The sequence below is a fragment of the Eutrigla gurnardus genome (genome assembly GCF_963514095.1).
Source record: "Eutrigla gurnardus genome assembly, chromosome: 4".
Taxonomy (NCBI): Eukaryota; Metazoa; Chordata; class Actinopteri; order Perciformes; family Triglidae; genus Eutrigla; species Eutrigla gurnardus.
This window is the reverse complement of record NC_139918.1, coordinates 26,286,014-26,301,968: the sequence shown is the minus strand read 5'-3', so window position 1 is coordinate 26,301,968 and position 15,955 is coordinate 26,286,014. Positions and strand designations below refer to the sequence as shown.

At 46.0% G+C, this 15,955-nt stretch overlaps 2 protein-coding genes across 9 annotated transcripts in view; both read left to right on the top strand.

The window, feature by feature from the left end:
- Window positions 1–136: 136 nt before the first annotated feature.
- Window positions 137–13,110, top strand: gigyf2 (GRB10 interacting GYF protein 2). Of its 8 annotated transcripts, none has more exons than XM_084007390.1 (29): window positions 137–241; window positions 2,319–2,370; window positions 2,558–2,711; window positions 2,825–2,920; window positions 3,152–3,260; window positions 4,567–4,672; window positions 4,785–4,825; window positions 4,915–4,950; window positions 5,107–5,199; window positions 5,740–5,951; window positions 6,246–6,393; window positions 6,494–6,727; window positions 6,835–6,998; window positions 7,203–7,359; window positions 7,471–7,637; window positions 8,322–8,416; window positions 8,654–8,782; window positions 8,878–9,008; window positions 9,113–9,213; window positions 9,417–9,557; window positions 9,645–9,803; window positions 9,894–10,145; window positions 10,227–10,349; window positions 10,471–10,758; window positions 10,908–11,110; window positions 11,209–11,360; window positions 11,450–11,649; window positions 12,007–12,151; window positions 12,248–13,110. In XM_084007390.1, the coding sequence occupies exons 2-29, from the start codon at window positions 2,333–2,335 to the stop codon at window positions 12,310–12,312; spliced, it is 3,939 nt and encodes a 1,312-aa protein (XP_083863516.1). In that variant the 5' UTR covers window positions 137–241; window positions 2,319–2,332; the 3' UTR covers window positions 12,313–13,110. The 8 variants fall into 8 exon arrangements, with proteins under 8 accessions (XP_083863516.1, XP_083863513.1, XP_083863514.1 ...); XM_084007387.1 differs by having other exon boundaries at window positions 9,092–9,213; window positions 12,004–12,151; XM_084007388.1 differs by having other exon boundaries at window positions 5,107–5,274.
- Window positions 13,111–13,585: 475 nt separating this feature from the next.
- snorc (secondary ossification center associated regulator of chondrocyte maturation) overlaps window positions 13,586–15,955 on the top strand; it is a 5,283-nt gene continuing 2,913 nt past the window's right edge. The window contains exon 1 of the mRNA XM_084007392.1: window positions 13,586–14,125. Within this exon, the coding sequence (XP_083863518.1) occupies window positions 14,050–14,125 (76 nt within the window). The 5' untranslated portion in view covers window positions 13,586–14,049. The remainder of the gene's footprint in view (window positions 14,126–15,955) is intronic.

Below are 15,955 nucleotides of genomic sequence, written 5' to 3'. Positions count from 1 at the left end.
GAGAGAGAGAGAGAGAGAGAGAGAGAGAGAGAGAGAGAGAGAGAGAGAGAGAGAGAGAGGAGAGAGAGAGAGAGAGAGGAGAGAGAGAGAGAGAGAGAGCGAGAGGGAGGGGGGAGAGAGAGAGAGAGAGAGAGAGCGAGTGAGCGAGTGAGAGAGAGAGCGAGCGAGCGAGTGAGCGAGTGAGAGAGAGAGAGAGCCACACAACTCGCATACAAACCTTGTGCTGTCAGAACAAGCAGAGGTAAGACAGCCAAAGTTTAATACACTAGCAAAAAAGATCGGTACATTATGGTAAAGTGCCATGTCAGAGAGTCATATCCCGGCGAGCTACGGTGGCTTTGTGGGGGGGGGGAGACTTGTTAAATCCACCATGTTGACGTGGCCCTGCAGCACCGGGCTCCAGTGATCCCGTGTGGGTGTCCGGGCCGTGTGAAATGCGGGACGATTTGACAAGGGGGGGGGGAGAAATAGTGTTGTGGATCCAGGCTTGAGACGAAGGCCGCGTGTAAGCTAGTTAGCCAACCTGTTAGCATGCTTAGCTACAAGTGTTGTTGGAGGATGTGGATGAACTCTGTGTGTGTGTGTGTCAGTTGTGTTGTGTGACGTTAGCGTATATACGTCCTCTCAGTGTTGATCTGAATCAGTGTCAACACACACACGTACGTCGGATTGTTCATGTATATGACAGCCATTCGTGTGGGCTGCTAGCTAGCTAACGTAGCTAACGTGCTAGCAGAACTAGCACAGCAGCATGTCGCTAGTGACTACAACTCTGCTGACATCCTCCCCACACAACTGCTAACTGCTATAACTTTTAACCGTTAAACCAAATGTGTCGGTTAATGTCAGTTGGTCGGTGTCACGTGTTTCGCTCGGTTTTATCCACCGGGATAGCTGAACTCGCTTCAGTCGTTAGCTTTGCTACGGAGGGGAGGGAGGGGGGGTGGCTAACGTAATGTTGGGTGAGCCGAGGATTGATTTCCACTTCAAACCGTTTCACCGAGCGATCATCGCCGCCGCTCGAGACGACTTTTTTTTTTAACGTTCGCCCATCGATCGGTAAAGTCACCGACGAGAGCCGCCGGTCGATGTCCGAACAAGCGGCGGGGTGGGTCGGCATGACTTGCGGGTTACGTTAGGCTGTGTGATCCCCTTGCTTTTGCCGTGTTTTAGCCTTAACGTGACTCGTTTATTTACACTAAATAATTATAGAGGTCATTATAGTAATTGTGTTTTTTTTTTCTCTTACCCCCTCCCTCCATTTATCTAAAATTTTGTGTTTAAACAGATTCGGCAATTTGCGAGCTTTGGCTTTTAAATAACTTCGAACACGTCATCACGTCAACTCAAGTCAGTTTCGTTTTGTGTCGCTGATAAGCGTGCGCGATCATTACCACAAAAATGTCGCTAACTATTAGTCGAGTGTCTTTATTTATTGCTTTAACCACCAACTTACACGTGGCTTATCCTGGCTTCCATATGGTCACTGTGTGTGTGTGTGTGTGTGTGTGTGTGCGTGTGCGTGTGTGTGTGTGTGAGAGATAAAGCATTGCTTTCAAGCCTAAGGTGTCCTGGAAAGTTTTGGCTTAATATTGTTGGCAAAACATTTGTATGTTTTTGTGCCGAAGTGAAGGCAATTACAGGTGTCTGACATCCCTGTCTGCAAACTGGGAGACTTCCTAAAATAGCTTGAGCAGATTGAAATTGTACACGGCCTCTTTGCTGGTGGGGCGCGCTGTATATACCCAGTTGTAATACATTTAAAAAGAGGGCGATAAAGCTGAGTATAAGTTAAGCTAAGTATGTCGAGCAGAATTATGCTTAATGGTGACAGAATTTATAAATATAACATTAACTTGAACTAGTTTGGTAAAACAACAAATGTTGGGTGGTAATATTTTTAAAAAAGCATTGCAAATGTGTTGAATGTTTGTTATTCTGACTTTAAGATATAGTAATGATCAACGTGATCAATCCCAGAGCACGTTAAATTGTTCTTGTTCATGTCCCGCTTAGTAATAACGTATAATTGGTGACCTAATCTCATTTTCCTTGTGGAAACATACATAAAAGCTATTTTTTGAAGAGAATTAACCCAGTTATTTAAAGTTACCTACTTTTTAAAGTTTATATGAGGGTGGTAATGCTATCAAATTATGTATACCCTAGCAGTACATATACCTTACTGTACTGATGGGATATACTATTGCACTTTCTTCTAACAAATGTACTTATTGCAAGTCGTGTTGGATAAAAGTGTCTACTTAATGTAAATATGTTGTGACACTAATCCCTTTCCTTCCTTGTCATATTTGTAGAACTTCAAGAAAGAATGGCCGAAACGCAGACACTTAACTTTGGACCAGAATGGTAAATAAACTGTCATTAATTCCACGATTTATTCTGAAGAGAAATTATATCATACATGTTGAGGTGGTGAAACTGGTTTCCTGTTTGGAGCTGGCTTTGCCATACATGTTCAGACGTGTCAAGGGCCAACGCAACCTATCTGTTAACTGCCCCTTCTGTTAACCCTGCCTTCTATCTCTCTCTACAGGCTGCGTGCCTTGTCTGGAGGTGGCGGCGGGGGTGCGGGAGGCGGCTGCGGCGTTGCCTCCCCACCCCTCTCACCAGCATTGCCAAAGTATAAACTTGCAGACTATCGCTACGGGAGAGAAGAGATGTTGGCACTTTATGTAAAGGATAACAAGGTGGGTTTGCATTTTAGCCGTTGATGCAGGCGTACAGTCAACATCATTTGAATGCAAATTATGTTCCGTCGCAATTCTTTAATTAGCTATCATTGTTTATTTCTCTTCCCCAGATCCCTATAGACCTACATGATAAGGAGTTCCTGCCCATATTGCAAGAGGAGCCCTTGCCGCCTCTGGCCCTTGTGTCTTTTACGGAGGAGGAACAGGTAAGAGCACCTGTATCAGGTCTCTATCTTGGTTAGAAATGCTTACCCCTGACTTATCGCCACGACTTAACTGACTGTCGTATTGGGCTCAGGCCAGATTCTACTTTCATTTCTTGGATAATACAATACTTTTGGCAATTAGGCTACTAAATACAGTTCAGGTGCAAAGAAGAGCACTAAGAGCTTGTCTGTTGTCCCTCTTTGCTCCCCTCCCCCCCCGTTTGTTTGCAGAGAAATTTTTCCATGTCTGTAAACAGTGCAGCTGTACTTCGGCTGACCGGACGAGGAGGCGGTCCAATAGTAGGGGCACCGAGAGGCCGAAGTACCTCCAGGGGTAGAGGTAAGAATCTCGTTGTTTCCTTTTGGATGAGTAGCTGCAGGGAGCATTTATTCCATGGAAGCACTAAGGTGGATTTTTTTCCCCGGCTTTTTAGCTTTTCCTTCTATGCCGTTTCAGAAGTCACAACAACTGCAGATAGTTGAGATGCCTTTGAAGAACCTAACAACTGGGACACGGAGGTTTATATTAGCCCTCTGTGTGGTGCTTACTCGGCATTCTCTTCCACAGCTGTTTGAACTATAGATGTCTCAAACATTGAAAAAAACCCTGTTTGAAATCAGATTGACAGTGGCACACACTCGGACACCTCCATCCTCCAATCAGTTAAAGCAAGACTGTATTTTACCATTAATTACTAAAACTTGAGGCTATATTTTACTGATCACCTCCGAAGAGCTGAATCATGATGTTGCAACGGTATCATTTTTGATTCAAATCAGATTTGGCTGTTTGATATGAAGTATTTTTCGTATATTGGATGATTAAGACCACATTAACGTAGTCAACTGCAGCCTGCCACGGTTTCATAATGAACCGAAAAGGGGTTTTAGGCTTCTTCACATTCGGGGTTTGCACCGGCCGCCCGGGGAATTCACGATGGCGAGTTAGGGACGGCTTCATGGTGTGAGAGCATTCCCTTCTGAGAGTCTGCGGGGATGTCCGAAACCTACAGACCGTCTGGAAACATGGACCCATGATGTGACTTGATCCCTATTCAAATCTATTCAGCCAAAGGGTTTATGATGAAATTATTTCCGAGAGCACAAAATTCTACAAGGATCTTGCTTTTTTTTTTTAATAGGGAAGCTTGATTTGAAGAAGTCATCCGAGTTCACAATCATAGCTTCAGCTAGCGACGATGATGTAAGCAGCAGCAGCTGTTAACATCTATGGGTAGACTTCTGTGTCGCTCAAATGAACTGTGTTATCTGACCATGTCAGACAGTCACGCCAATATTGTTTTTGTTATCTGACAGATACTATGATAATATGAGGCAAAGTCCAACAGCATGCAACAGCCAAACTAACTGCGATATAGTATGAGCTATGAATAATGGAGAGGCTAGATGGATTAAAAACCACAAATGTGGATTTATTCTACATCCTCAGACTAACAAAGGAGGATATAGCATCATGATTCAGCACATTTTGTGTAATGGATGATAGCTCACCAATCATCTTTTGGTCCTTTTGATCACATAGTTAAATATCCTGCTTAAAGGTTAGTTTATGCTGAGCATACAGTCAATAACAACGTGACCTTTGCAGGTGGTATTGAGTCACTTCAACCTGTGATTGTTTTCAGGCCGGGGAAGAGGAGACGGTGGTTTTTACCAAAGAAGTTTTGATGATGTGGAAGGTTTTGGTCGTGGAGGGAGGGAGATGCATCGCTCCCAAAGCTGGGAAGAAAGGTATTCTTTTTGGTGTCAAGTCTACTCTTGTTTTGATCACGTTCAATATGAGTTTTTTTTTTTCCCTAGATAGAAACTTTGGTAATGACTTTATTTATTTTTTTCTTACTAGGGGAGAAAGACGGTTTGAAAAGCCAGGTCGAAAAGACCCAGGTTGGTGTTAAAGTTTGTATGTCAAATCAATCAATACATGTCAAATGCCAAATGCACTGGCTTATCCACTCGTTGCTCTGTCACTCTAGGAGAAGTTGCCCCGGGACATTTCCCTATGAATCACAGTAAGTGTACTTTTGTAGTTTAATAATTGATGTCAGATTTTTTGGACATAAATGCATTTTTTTTAACTGGTTAAGTGAGTTTGATCATCTAGCTCTAAATGCAAACTGTCAACATAATTGATGACATCACCTCATCAACCCCACTACTCTCTGCAGTCCGAGGCAACTACGAGGACGTCGTCCCGGCCCTGCCGAGGAAGCACGACTTCACGCGTTCAGAGAGTGAGAACTGGCGTTCTGCTCAGAATGGTGAGGATGATGAGGGGGTTTGGCGGCTGGCGGGGTGTCGACGGGAAGGTGACCGGTGGTGCCCCCCGAGCCCAGGTGGGCGCGTCACTGACCGTATTACAAATATGTCTACCATTGATGCATATATGTGTCGTGTTGCCTCAGCATAGGACACGTTTGTGTGTTGTAGCCTGTAAGTCGTTGCATGATCTGCTATTTTCATTTTAGCGCACAGGAAAATATTAATAATAATAATTATTAACATACAACCTGATTGAATTAAGGGGTGCTCTCTAACCCTAACCCTACTCTCCAGCTCCACTTTCTCTGTTTAGTGGTTTGTCAGCTTGGCTATCAGAATTCTATTACAAATACCAAATAAGGGCACGCTCCACTTCCCTGTGGTTTTGATCTGCACATCTTAATGCACATGCTCAAAAATCATACCGTCGCCATGTGTTATTGCACTACTGCCGGCCAAAACGATTGCTCTCCATATCAGTGAAGCTAAGGTAGACCAGGAGAATAAGATTGGTTTTAAACGTGGGCTATCTTCTCCAGAGGCGCCTCGGTCAGCAGGGTGGCGGGAACTCCCAGATCAGCGTCGCCGTTTCCCGTTCGACGCGAGGGAAGACGAGCGTGGCTACAGGAGGCCGCGGTCTGGCAGCGGCAGCTTGGAGGACGAGAGGGACAGCCTGCCGGAGTGGTGTCTGGAGGACGCCGATGAGGAGGCGGGCACCTTCGACTCATCAGGGGCCTTTCTGTCACTCAAGGTCAGAAGGGTTTTGAAAGTTTTGATGTGCCATTTATTGAACTATAACGGAAGAAGTCTCCGACAACAGTTCACCCAAATACATAATTGGCGGGTGCATTGCTCAGGAGCCACGAACGTGCCGTGGCGAGTGTAAATTTGTTTGGATGAGCGATTCTCAAAGAAAGCTGCAAGCAGCAATACGAGGCTGCTGTGGTTATATAAATGGCTTGTCCACATGAGATATAGTGGAGCAGATAAAAGACTGGAAGACCATCTTGAGTGACTGGTATTGTTGTTTTTTTTGTATATTCAGAAATCCTCCAAGGAGCCAATCCTGGAGGAGGGAGAGCATGACTTCAAACCCTTGGAAGAGTGTGAAGAAGGCCTGGAGGAGGACGACTGTCATTCCAGGGAGACCAAAGAAATGGAAGCAGAGATTAAGAGAGAGGTTGAACGAAAAGGTCAGTTTGAGTGCTGATTTTTTAAAGCTGTTCTTTTATCTGTTGTTTTTAGGTATATTGGGTATGATAACATCTCATGTTTCAATCAATATTGTTTTAGAGTTATCGAGAGCATCAGAGGAGGCTCCGCCTCTTGCTCCCCCCGTCTCAGAGCCCCAGGTTCCTAAGCAGTCTCTCAGCCAGCCCAACAGAACAGAAGAGGCTGAGAGGCTAGCTGAACGGCAGCCACCCCTGGAGCTCCCCCCAGAGCCCTGCAAAGCCCCCCTGCACATCCCCATGACTAGCAGCATGCTCGAGTCCCTACCCATGAATCACATTTCTACAACCCTTGCAGGTGGGATTGGATGAGTCTTCAATTTCACTGAAAATCTGGCTCTTTTTTGCCAGCCGTTTCCACCTACGAGGAAAACCTCCTAATATCTGCTTTTTTTTCCGATGCAGAAATATCTGCTCCGTCGCCCAGCATCAAGCAAAAGCCTATGGAGGTTCCTATGGCGATGAACAATCCTTTGCCCTTCCCTTCAAGTATGTTGGCACCTATTGGCAGGCCCATCGCTCTGCAACATGACACTGATGAGGATGAGGGACTGAAGAACTTTGAGCAGGTAAATTATCTGACTTTTAACATGAAAATATGTCATACGATATTCCACTCGCAGTCATAAGTTATCATAAGTCTCGTATCCATTGACTTATCGGCTGAGAGGAAGCATGTGATGTTAAGTCTGATTGATTTTAAACAGGTTTCTGAGTTATATGCTGTCTTTGTAAGATTCTCTCTGTGTGTCTTGGCTTCCATCTCTCCCCAGGAGGCAGAAAAGATGGTGGCATACCTACAGGATAGTGTGGTGGATGACGACAGACTCGCAGCAAAGGCTTCAGAGAAGCCCAAACCTGCTGGCCTGCCGCTCACCCATGAGGCTGCTCTCAAGTGGTTCTACAAAGACCCCCAAGGGGAGATACAGGGTGAGATAGGAAGAGAAAGCCTTTCATGTGCTACACATGTGACTTGAAAACTGAACATTTACTGCTCCAGTAGTGCACCTGAATCTCATCTGGTCTCTCTCTCTCTCTCAGGTCCATTCAGTAACCAGGAGATGACTGAGTGGTTCCAGGCTGGCTACTTTACAATGTCTCTGTTAGTCAAAAGAGGGTGTGATGAAGTATTTCAAGCACTTGGAGAGATCATGAAGATATGGGGGAGTGTACCGTTCGCTCCGGGCCCTGCACCACCACCTCTACAGGTATGCCTCTGCTAAACGTGGGCCACTTCATTCCTTATCCAAAGGTTTGCTTTGTAATCGTTATAAGATGCCAGTACTAGCCATGACCTGCAGGTGGTGTGGTATCACACTCTTAGTACTGCTTTCTTCTCTCTGGAACTGGATGTATTTTGTTTAGGTGTCCTTGATTGCAAAAGGAAACGTGTAAATGCATCCGAGAAACATTCAAAAAGGATTTGAACAGACGCATCCATGATCTTTGCTCCTCCCGCTCACTGATTTTCATGATCCATCCATGGTCTTTCTCCTTTGTCCTTCTGAAAGGGGCAGCTAAAGTAAACTAACATTTAATGAGCTGTCTTTCATACAATCAAATATTAAGTTACTTTCTTACAATGAGTTGGTGAGTATTGTGTTTTTTTGTGACTAGCTGACTGTGATTTCAAAGTGAAAGAGAGGTTTTAACTGGTTGGTTGAGTACAGCCCCCTCTTGAAGATATTTAAAAGATTCCACTCGTGGGGTTTGTGGCTTTGGTTGAAAGGTCTATTAGCTTTTACACAACCGCATCCTGCTCAAGCTCTGTTAAATTACTCAAACTGGGAGTGAACAGTTTTGAGGGCAAAGCTTGCTTGTTTGCAGCTCTATTTGTTTTTGCTTATTGACGGCTATGATTTGTATTCCAACTCTCTTCTCGTGCAACGCAGGGGGATGGTGATCAAGAGCGGTTGAAGAGGCAGCAGGAGCTCACTGCTCTCAACCTTTACCAGTTACAGCAGCTCCAATACCAATACCTCCTCAGGTACACCAGGCTCCCATCCAACACTGTTTTTCTTTGTTTTATTCATGTGTTATGATGAAAATATCCAAATACGCTCATTTACACACTTCATCACGTCCTGGACATAATAAAGGAGTAGGTTAAAGAGTTCACATATGCCTCCCGCATCAATTTTATCAATGCCAATACACATGCAATGCATAAATCATCCACTAATATTCATTTTCCTGGTCTCTCGTTCCCACTTCCACCGTTCAGGCAGCAGTATGCTCAGGCCTTGGCCCAGCAGAAAGCTGCAGCTCTTAGCTCGGCTCCTCTTCAACAACAACAGCAACACCAACAGCAGATCAACCTGCTTCTACAGCAATACCAGGCTCTCAAGCTAAGGTGAATACCCGACCTCCAAGTTCATCTTCACTGGGGATTCAGTGATCGATGCCAATAGCTTTTATTAATATGTGCTAATGTGTTTGTCTTTGCAGAGCATCAGAGAGCCTTCTACCTCCTGTTACCCGGTCCCTGTCTGTACCGGACTCTGGTTCTGTGTGGGAAATGCAGAACCCGTCCTCTCAGGCTTCCTGCACACCAAACGTCCAACAAGCTGCTCCAAACAGTGAGCTCTACCTTAAATATCCTGCACTGTTTGTTTGTTTTTTAATCACGAGTGGAAAAGTAAAGGTCCCTATCATGTCATAGCAGGTCTATCACACTCGACAGCGTGGGATGGCGGCAGTGTGTGGGATTTACCTATAGACTCCATCGCACAGGCTCCGACCATCGAGCAGATGCAACAGTTGGAAAAGTCCAAGTCAGCAAAGGTAAACGCTGTTTCTGCTCACTTTTCTGGTGGTGTTGTCGGTGTGAAACAGTTCTGAAAAAGCAAAGTCCTCTACTAGTCTTGAATACACCACCATCCTACATCCTTGATTTGTAAAATAAAGATTTTATTAAAATAGTGTGCTCATGACACAATTCTGCAGGAAATATCAATTGGGTATTTTACATTTTTCTCATCCATCAGGTGGAGTTGGAGAGGCGTGAGGCAGACATGAGAGCCAAACGGGAGGAAGAGGAGAGGAAACGGCTGGAGGAGGCCCTGAGGGCTCGACAGGAGGAGGAACGCAAACGCTTGGAAGAAGAGGAGCTGGCCCGGCAGAAACAGGTCGAGCATTGGAACAAAGTCAACGTGACGCACTTAAAGCCTTTACGCTACTGTTCTGAGAACTGACCCGCTATTGTAAATCTTCAGGAGGAAGCATTAAGACGGCAACGAGAGCTAGAAGAGGCGCAGCGCAGACAAAAAGAAGAAGAGGAGAGAATGGCACAAGAGGAGGCTCTCCGTCAATTAGAGGAACGACGGAGGGAAGAGGAGGAGAGGAGGAAACGGGAGGAGTTCCTTCGCAAACAGGTAAGCTAATGAAAACATTCTTCCTATCTCCTTTTTTTGGGATTTGTGAAATGTCTCCCTAACTTGAAATGTATTTTTCTACCTCACCAGGAAGAGGAGCGCAGAAAGCAGGAGGAGCTTGACGCACTGAGGAGGCGTGAGGAGGAGAAGCGAGCGGAGGAAGAGGCGGCTGCCGCTGCTGCAGCCGCTGCTCTGGCCCAACAACAACTGGATGAGCAGAAGAGGAGAGAGCAGGAGGTCCAACGACAGCAGGAGCTGCAGAGACAGAGGCAGCAGCAACAAGAGGCTCTCCGGAGACTTCAGCAGCAGCAGCAGCAACAGCAGCAGCTCGCACAAATGAAGGTAGCGGCTCAGAAGGCCGCAAAAAATAGACCCATACACAATGTATTTAAAGGTGCTGAAAGGCCTTGTCCTGCTCCACAGCTTCCATCCTCTTCAAAGTGGGGCCAGCAATCGGTCAGCGCTGTAAACCAGACCCAGAGCGCCCTGTCGATGGCTGAGATCCAGAAACTGGAAGAGGAGAGAGAGCGGCAGACACGGGAGGAGGTAAAGACCGCGAGCAAGCCTGGTGGTGTTTGTTGGCGCCATCAGCAATGTTGTAGTGCCTCTCTTGAGTTAGAGGTAATATTCTCCTTATGAGCACTAACGAATCCTCCTTTTCCCACAGCAGCGGCGTCAGCAACAAGAGCTCCTGAAGCTCCAGCAGCAGCAGGCCTTACAGCTGGCGCAGCAGCCCCAGGCCAAACTGTCTGGTTGGGGGAGTGTGGCCAAGCAGCCGGCTGCTACCAAATCTTTGCTGGAGATTCAAAGGGAGGAAGCCCAGCAGATGAAACAGCGGAAGGAGCAGCAACAGCAGCAGCAGCAACAGCAGCAGCAGCAGCAGCAACAGCCGCCACCGCAGCAGCAGCAACCACACCCCATTGTCACCCAACAGACCCGCACTCAAAACAGACCCGTACGTCGCCTCTATGATATTGTGTCTTATTGGATAAAAGAGGATAACGACTACGTAGAGCAGATTGATCACATTTAATGAGAGTTCTCGTGACTTGCTGTCCTAGAAACGCGTGTTCTGTCAGTAACAGCATCTCACTCTCGTCACAGACGCCGTCTCTGAGTAACTCGGTGTGGGGGTCTGTGAGCACCAGCATCTGCACTAACTGGACCGACTCCAGCAGTATCTGGGGCGACACCCACAACTCCAACATGGGCTTCTGGGATGAAGCCGTGAAGGAGGCTGTCCAGCAACCTCCTCCGACCAAGAAAGGCAACACGCAGAAGAACAACAAGGGCAACGCCAACCTCAGGTATTAACAGACCCAAAACAGAGACGTCTTGGTCACAATCTTCCTGACAAAGCACGACTTATTTTTGTCTTCCTCCCCGTTTTCTGTCCATTTTAAAGTAACTCTGTGAGCGGGCGGGTCAATAAGAAAGCCGAAGAGGAGGAGAAGCTGATGAAGTTGTTTCAAGGGGTCAATAAGAGCCAGCAGGACACCTTCATGCAATGGTGTGAGCAAACTCTGCACACCCTCAACACAGCCAACAATCTGGATGGTAAGACTATTCAAACAAAGTATTATTACATAAGTAACATTTCCGGAGGCCAGACTCACAACTATTCTGCAACCCGTCTCCCCCGCCAGTTCCAACATTCGCATCCTTCCTGAAAGAAGTGGACTCTCCATACGAGGTGCACGACTACGTCAGGGCCTATCTGGGGGACACTCCCGAGGCCAAAGACTTTGCCAAGCAGTTCCTGGAACGTCGTGCCAAACAGAACGCTAACCAACAGAAGGCGGCACCGCAGAACCAACAGCAGGCCCTCAAGCAGCAGCAGCAGCAGGTGAGTGAGGCTGAAATAGCACCAGTGGAATTATGAGGTATTATATGTGATTAAATACGAGAGAAAAAGAAGAGCACTCAGTCGTCTTTTGCTCCCTAAAATTGTTTGCGTTCTGGGCCCACGTCATTGCAGTGCTTATTCACGGCTTCCTAATCTGGATGCAGCATGTCCATGTGATCCTCTTGCACAAACTGGTCTTGCTGCATATCTTATACTTTGAAAGTGCTCAGATTACAGGTTTTTCCTGGTCCGTCTCCCTTTAATTCTTTCTGGGTGTGTAAGGCCATGAAGGGGAGTGCTGCGCATCACTTAGCGGGACGTCTCGAGTCTTTAAATCCACGTTTCTGTCTTGGTCAGGATTCTGTATGGGGTGGAACAGGATCCTCGTCACTCTATCAGTCCAACCATACGAGTGGCCAGCAGCAGCAGCGCTTTGAGACGGTCACCTCAGGGAAGAAGAAAAAGAAGCAGAAGATGGTCCGTGCAGACCCGAGCCTTTTAGGTGAGAGCAAACGGCCATCTGCTCAAATTGGGGGGAAAAAAAATCTACCATGACATCTCATCTGCTAATTGGATGCTTCTATTTCTAACTTTGCAGGTTTTTCTGTGAATGCGTCATCTGAGAGACTGAATATGGGAGAGATTGAGACTTTGGAGGACTGATACGGGACTGCAGCAACGCAAACCCACTGACTGTATCCGTTCTGAACCGCAGCTGTTTTACCCGACCTCCCCCCGCCACGCCCCTCCCCCGACTGCATCCACCTTTTATTTTCAGTGTCACATTTATCAGACATACTCCAGATTGCAAACCAACAATGATCTCTGAGGCAGGGTGTGTTTTTCTTTTTGCTGACGGACCTGTAATCTGATGAAAAGCCCTCGAGAGACACGGATCGGAGCAAACTGGCCAGTGAAACGCCCGACCAGCCGAGAGAGCAATCGCCAAATCAACTTGAGTTTCTGGAGACTGTCTGCGGAGGCGTTGATGTCTGTGGGCATCAGCTGCTCGGTCCTGAACCGTGTCATGAAACGCAGCCCACGACAACAAATTTTCAAATTTGGCCTCCTTGTATGGGATTTTTTTTAAGTGTGGATATATGGGCTGGGGCGGTTGGGGTATTATGGGAAAGGTTAGAGAGAATATATCCATTGTTTTTGTTTTATTTATTGAAAGTTTTCCCCCTTACACTTTAATCCACCCCTTCTCTTGTCCCTCCCTGTCTTCTGCTGGGTGTTCATGGATAATGGCGGCAAAGTAGAGCCCAAGGATTCGTGGCCACTTATGTCCTGTTTTAAGGACATATCAAAAGTTCCAAGTAGTTATCTATTTCTTGTAAAATACTAGGCTGTTTAAAGAATAAACTTTCAATTCTGCATCTGTATTATAATATATGAAAATGATCTGCTGGAGTCATACTTTTTTTATTGCAGTATGGAATAATAAAACAGTCTGATGTGGCCGGCTGTTCACACCTGTGTATGATAATGCCTTCACCCAGTTAAACTACTGTTAATTCATCGTTTTTTTTGGGGGTTTGAAAATAAGTAATCGTATCACAAGCCTTTGTCTCCGTTGATGCTTTGTGAATTCTGCCCAACGCTTCTGGAGATGGGGAAGTTCAAATTGGACGCTGACGGCATTTCAGGAAGCGAAAGCGCATATCATCGCCCGGTCGTAGTGCATATTTAACATTACAGTAGCCATGGGTTTAAAAATCCACAAAGAGGAAATGAAACCCGGCAATTGCTTCTCATGAAAAGCAACATCTTTTTAAGCAGACGCCAGAGGTGAGACGAGTCCATCGCTGCCAACAACGATGCTAGGATTGTTGGTCGTCATGGAAACCTAGAGGGAAATACAACAGGTGGTTTGATCAAAAATGAAGGTCTGGTTTGGAGATGTGTGAAGTAGTAACTATATTTATACTATGCAGGCACACATTGTACTTTCACTACTTTTTTCGATAGCTATGGTTACATTATGTTTTCTTTAGGGGAGAGGGGTTTTTTTTAGATCTCAGTCCTTCCACCACTGCCATCTTCTGATTTGGAACATGTATTCCTTTGCCGTGATAAAACGACGTCCGGCGGAGACCTTTGTGACGTGACCCGGCCGGGGTCAGCGGCTGCCGAGTGTTTACCCCTCACACACCCAGCTCTGTGGCCGGAGGAGTTTTTGGAGTGGGTGGGCCCCGCGATGATGTGCTCACAAAGTCCACACTGTCCAGACGGTCCTGGTCACACCTAGTCCCCACCCCTTCTCTCACCCCTCCGTCGCCTACCTCTTCCTCTCCTGCGTCTCCCCCTCTACTCTTCTCCCGCTCCTCTTCCAGGGTCAGCTCCTCGGTTTGAAGTTCAGAGGTTTTTTTTGGAAAACTTCTCATCTCATCAGCCGCCATGGTTCCCAGCAGCAGTGTCTGTCGGTTCCTCCTGCTGGTGCTCCTCAGCGTCCTGGTGGCCTTTGTACACACAGGTAAACCTCCTTTACAGTCACTCATATGCTCCATTCTGTGGTTTGAGTTTGATTTATTGAGAAAAGTTTGTCAGCCTTGAAATTGAAAGGTGCGATTTGAGAGAAAATTGTTCTTTAACAAATAAGGGGACAACAAATTGAATAAAGTAATTCTGAATTCAGTCATTAAATGATTTTAAATCATTGCTTATCATATTTTGCACCACCGATGCCATGTCTCCTTTTAAGAATAGGTAGGTTTAAGGTTTTATATTGTCAACGCTTTGTTGTCTATCTGCTTCATGTGAATCATGGTCCTCAGTGATGCTGCTTCTGTTGAGCCTCTTCAGAGCTGTGAAAGCGGCTCTTTGACAAACGGGATGATTCTGTTGCGTTCGTGGTCCCCGATGACTCCGGCTCTGAGGTGGAAGTGATTCAGTCGGGAGTGGAATTTATTTAACGTAGCTGGAGAGATTTTTAGAAGTAGTAGTAAAAGGCTCAATGGCTTCATCTGTGAATATATATTTCATAAAGTGACGTATCAGACGCTTATACTCAACGTCGACTGGCTCTTAGCATGAGTGGGGTTTTTAAGACCAGACAGGTGAGCACACTCTTTCACTTTCACTTACTGTATTTCTCTGTTCCTTCTTGCCACATCTCTCAAATCCATGAGAGAGAAAAAAAAGAAGCTTCGGACACAGTAGAGCAGCTCTCAGGCCCCGGAGGTCGCCGTAGAGGTCAAGAGGGCAACGAGATGACAGGGATGAAGTCGACAATGTCCTCTCTGTCCTGCAGGAAGAAACAAAAAAACATGACTGTCACCTTTTCTTTTTCTTTTTTTTTACAGAACCTACTGTGTTAGAAAGACTCTAGCATTGAGGTGCCGTGACCTGCCTACACTTTCTCATAATATCTTCTCAATTTTAAAAGGTGGAAACTTCACAAGATAAGGAATGTTATTAAAGATGGCTACCGCCTCACACAGTTTCCACCCTGCGGCTGTCTGTGGTCGACACCCTCGGTGATCGCGGCCTCGATGTTGAGCAAATCACCAATGTTTTTTATCGCTAGTTATGGAACCTCAACGTTCCTCATTTAAGAATAGAATAAAATCTATATATTTATTTCTGGGAGGTAACGCGAGGACACCCAACAAGGACGATGTCGTGTTCGAGACACGACGCTTGGCCAGACTGCCGTTCACACAGCCGTCTGGGGTTTTTTGTCATCTCTCTGTCTGGTGTGAAATCCTGCCTGAAGAGGCTTCAGGAATCAACAAATGGCCTTCTGTGGGGTTTTTTTTAGCGTCTGAAATCGGCCTTCCCTACTCGTCTGCCGGGCTTTTATGAGTCTGGACTTGTGGAACAGAGGAGGGTTAGGATTCTGGACTCACGTGGAGTCATGTCCCAACCGGTGGGACTCATGCATAATCATAATTTACTTCAAATACATATTCACGTGTTGAGGAGAAAATTAAACAACCAAATAGGATTACACATAACCTCTATAAGTAAGTAAAATGAATTGAAGCATAGTTGTAAGCTAAGGAACAACAACAAACTGATGGAGGTCATTGTGAAACACGCAACAAGAAGTGTGATGAACCAGCTGTCAGCTGAGAAGATCTTTTTCTTCCCCTCGAGGCTTCGGTCACGTTAATTCCATTAAACAGAAATTACAAGCTCGAGTGAACTCCTCATCCTGGAAACAAACACCAGTGGAAAAACATCATATTCTTTTTTTTTTTTCTTATTGAATCAAGCCGTCCAGAAGGCTCCGGCCCTTTTTCACACACAGGGACTATTTAATAAACAAGTTTGTTTGACATTCAGTGCACCCGGCCGGTGC

Excerpts from the sequence above, each read along its gene's own strand:
- gigyf2 (XM_084007384.1), top strand. The coding sequence starts at position 2,333 with ATGGCCGAAACGCAGACACTTAACTTTGGACCAGAATG. Across the intron at positions 8,417-8,653 it reads CAATACCAATACCTCCTCAG|GCAGCAGTATGCTCAGGCCT; the intron begins GTACACCAGGCT and ends TCCACCGTTCAG. Across the intron at positions 9,558-9,644 it reads AGCTGGCCCGGCAGAAACAG|GAGGAAGCATTAAGACGGCA; the intron begins GTCGAGCATTGG and ends GTAAATCTTCAG.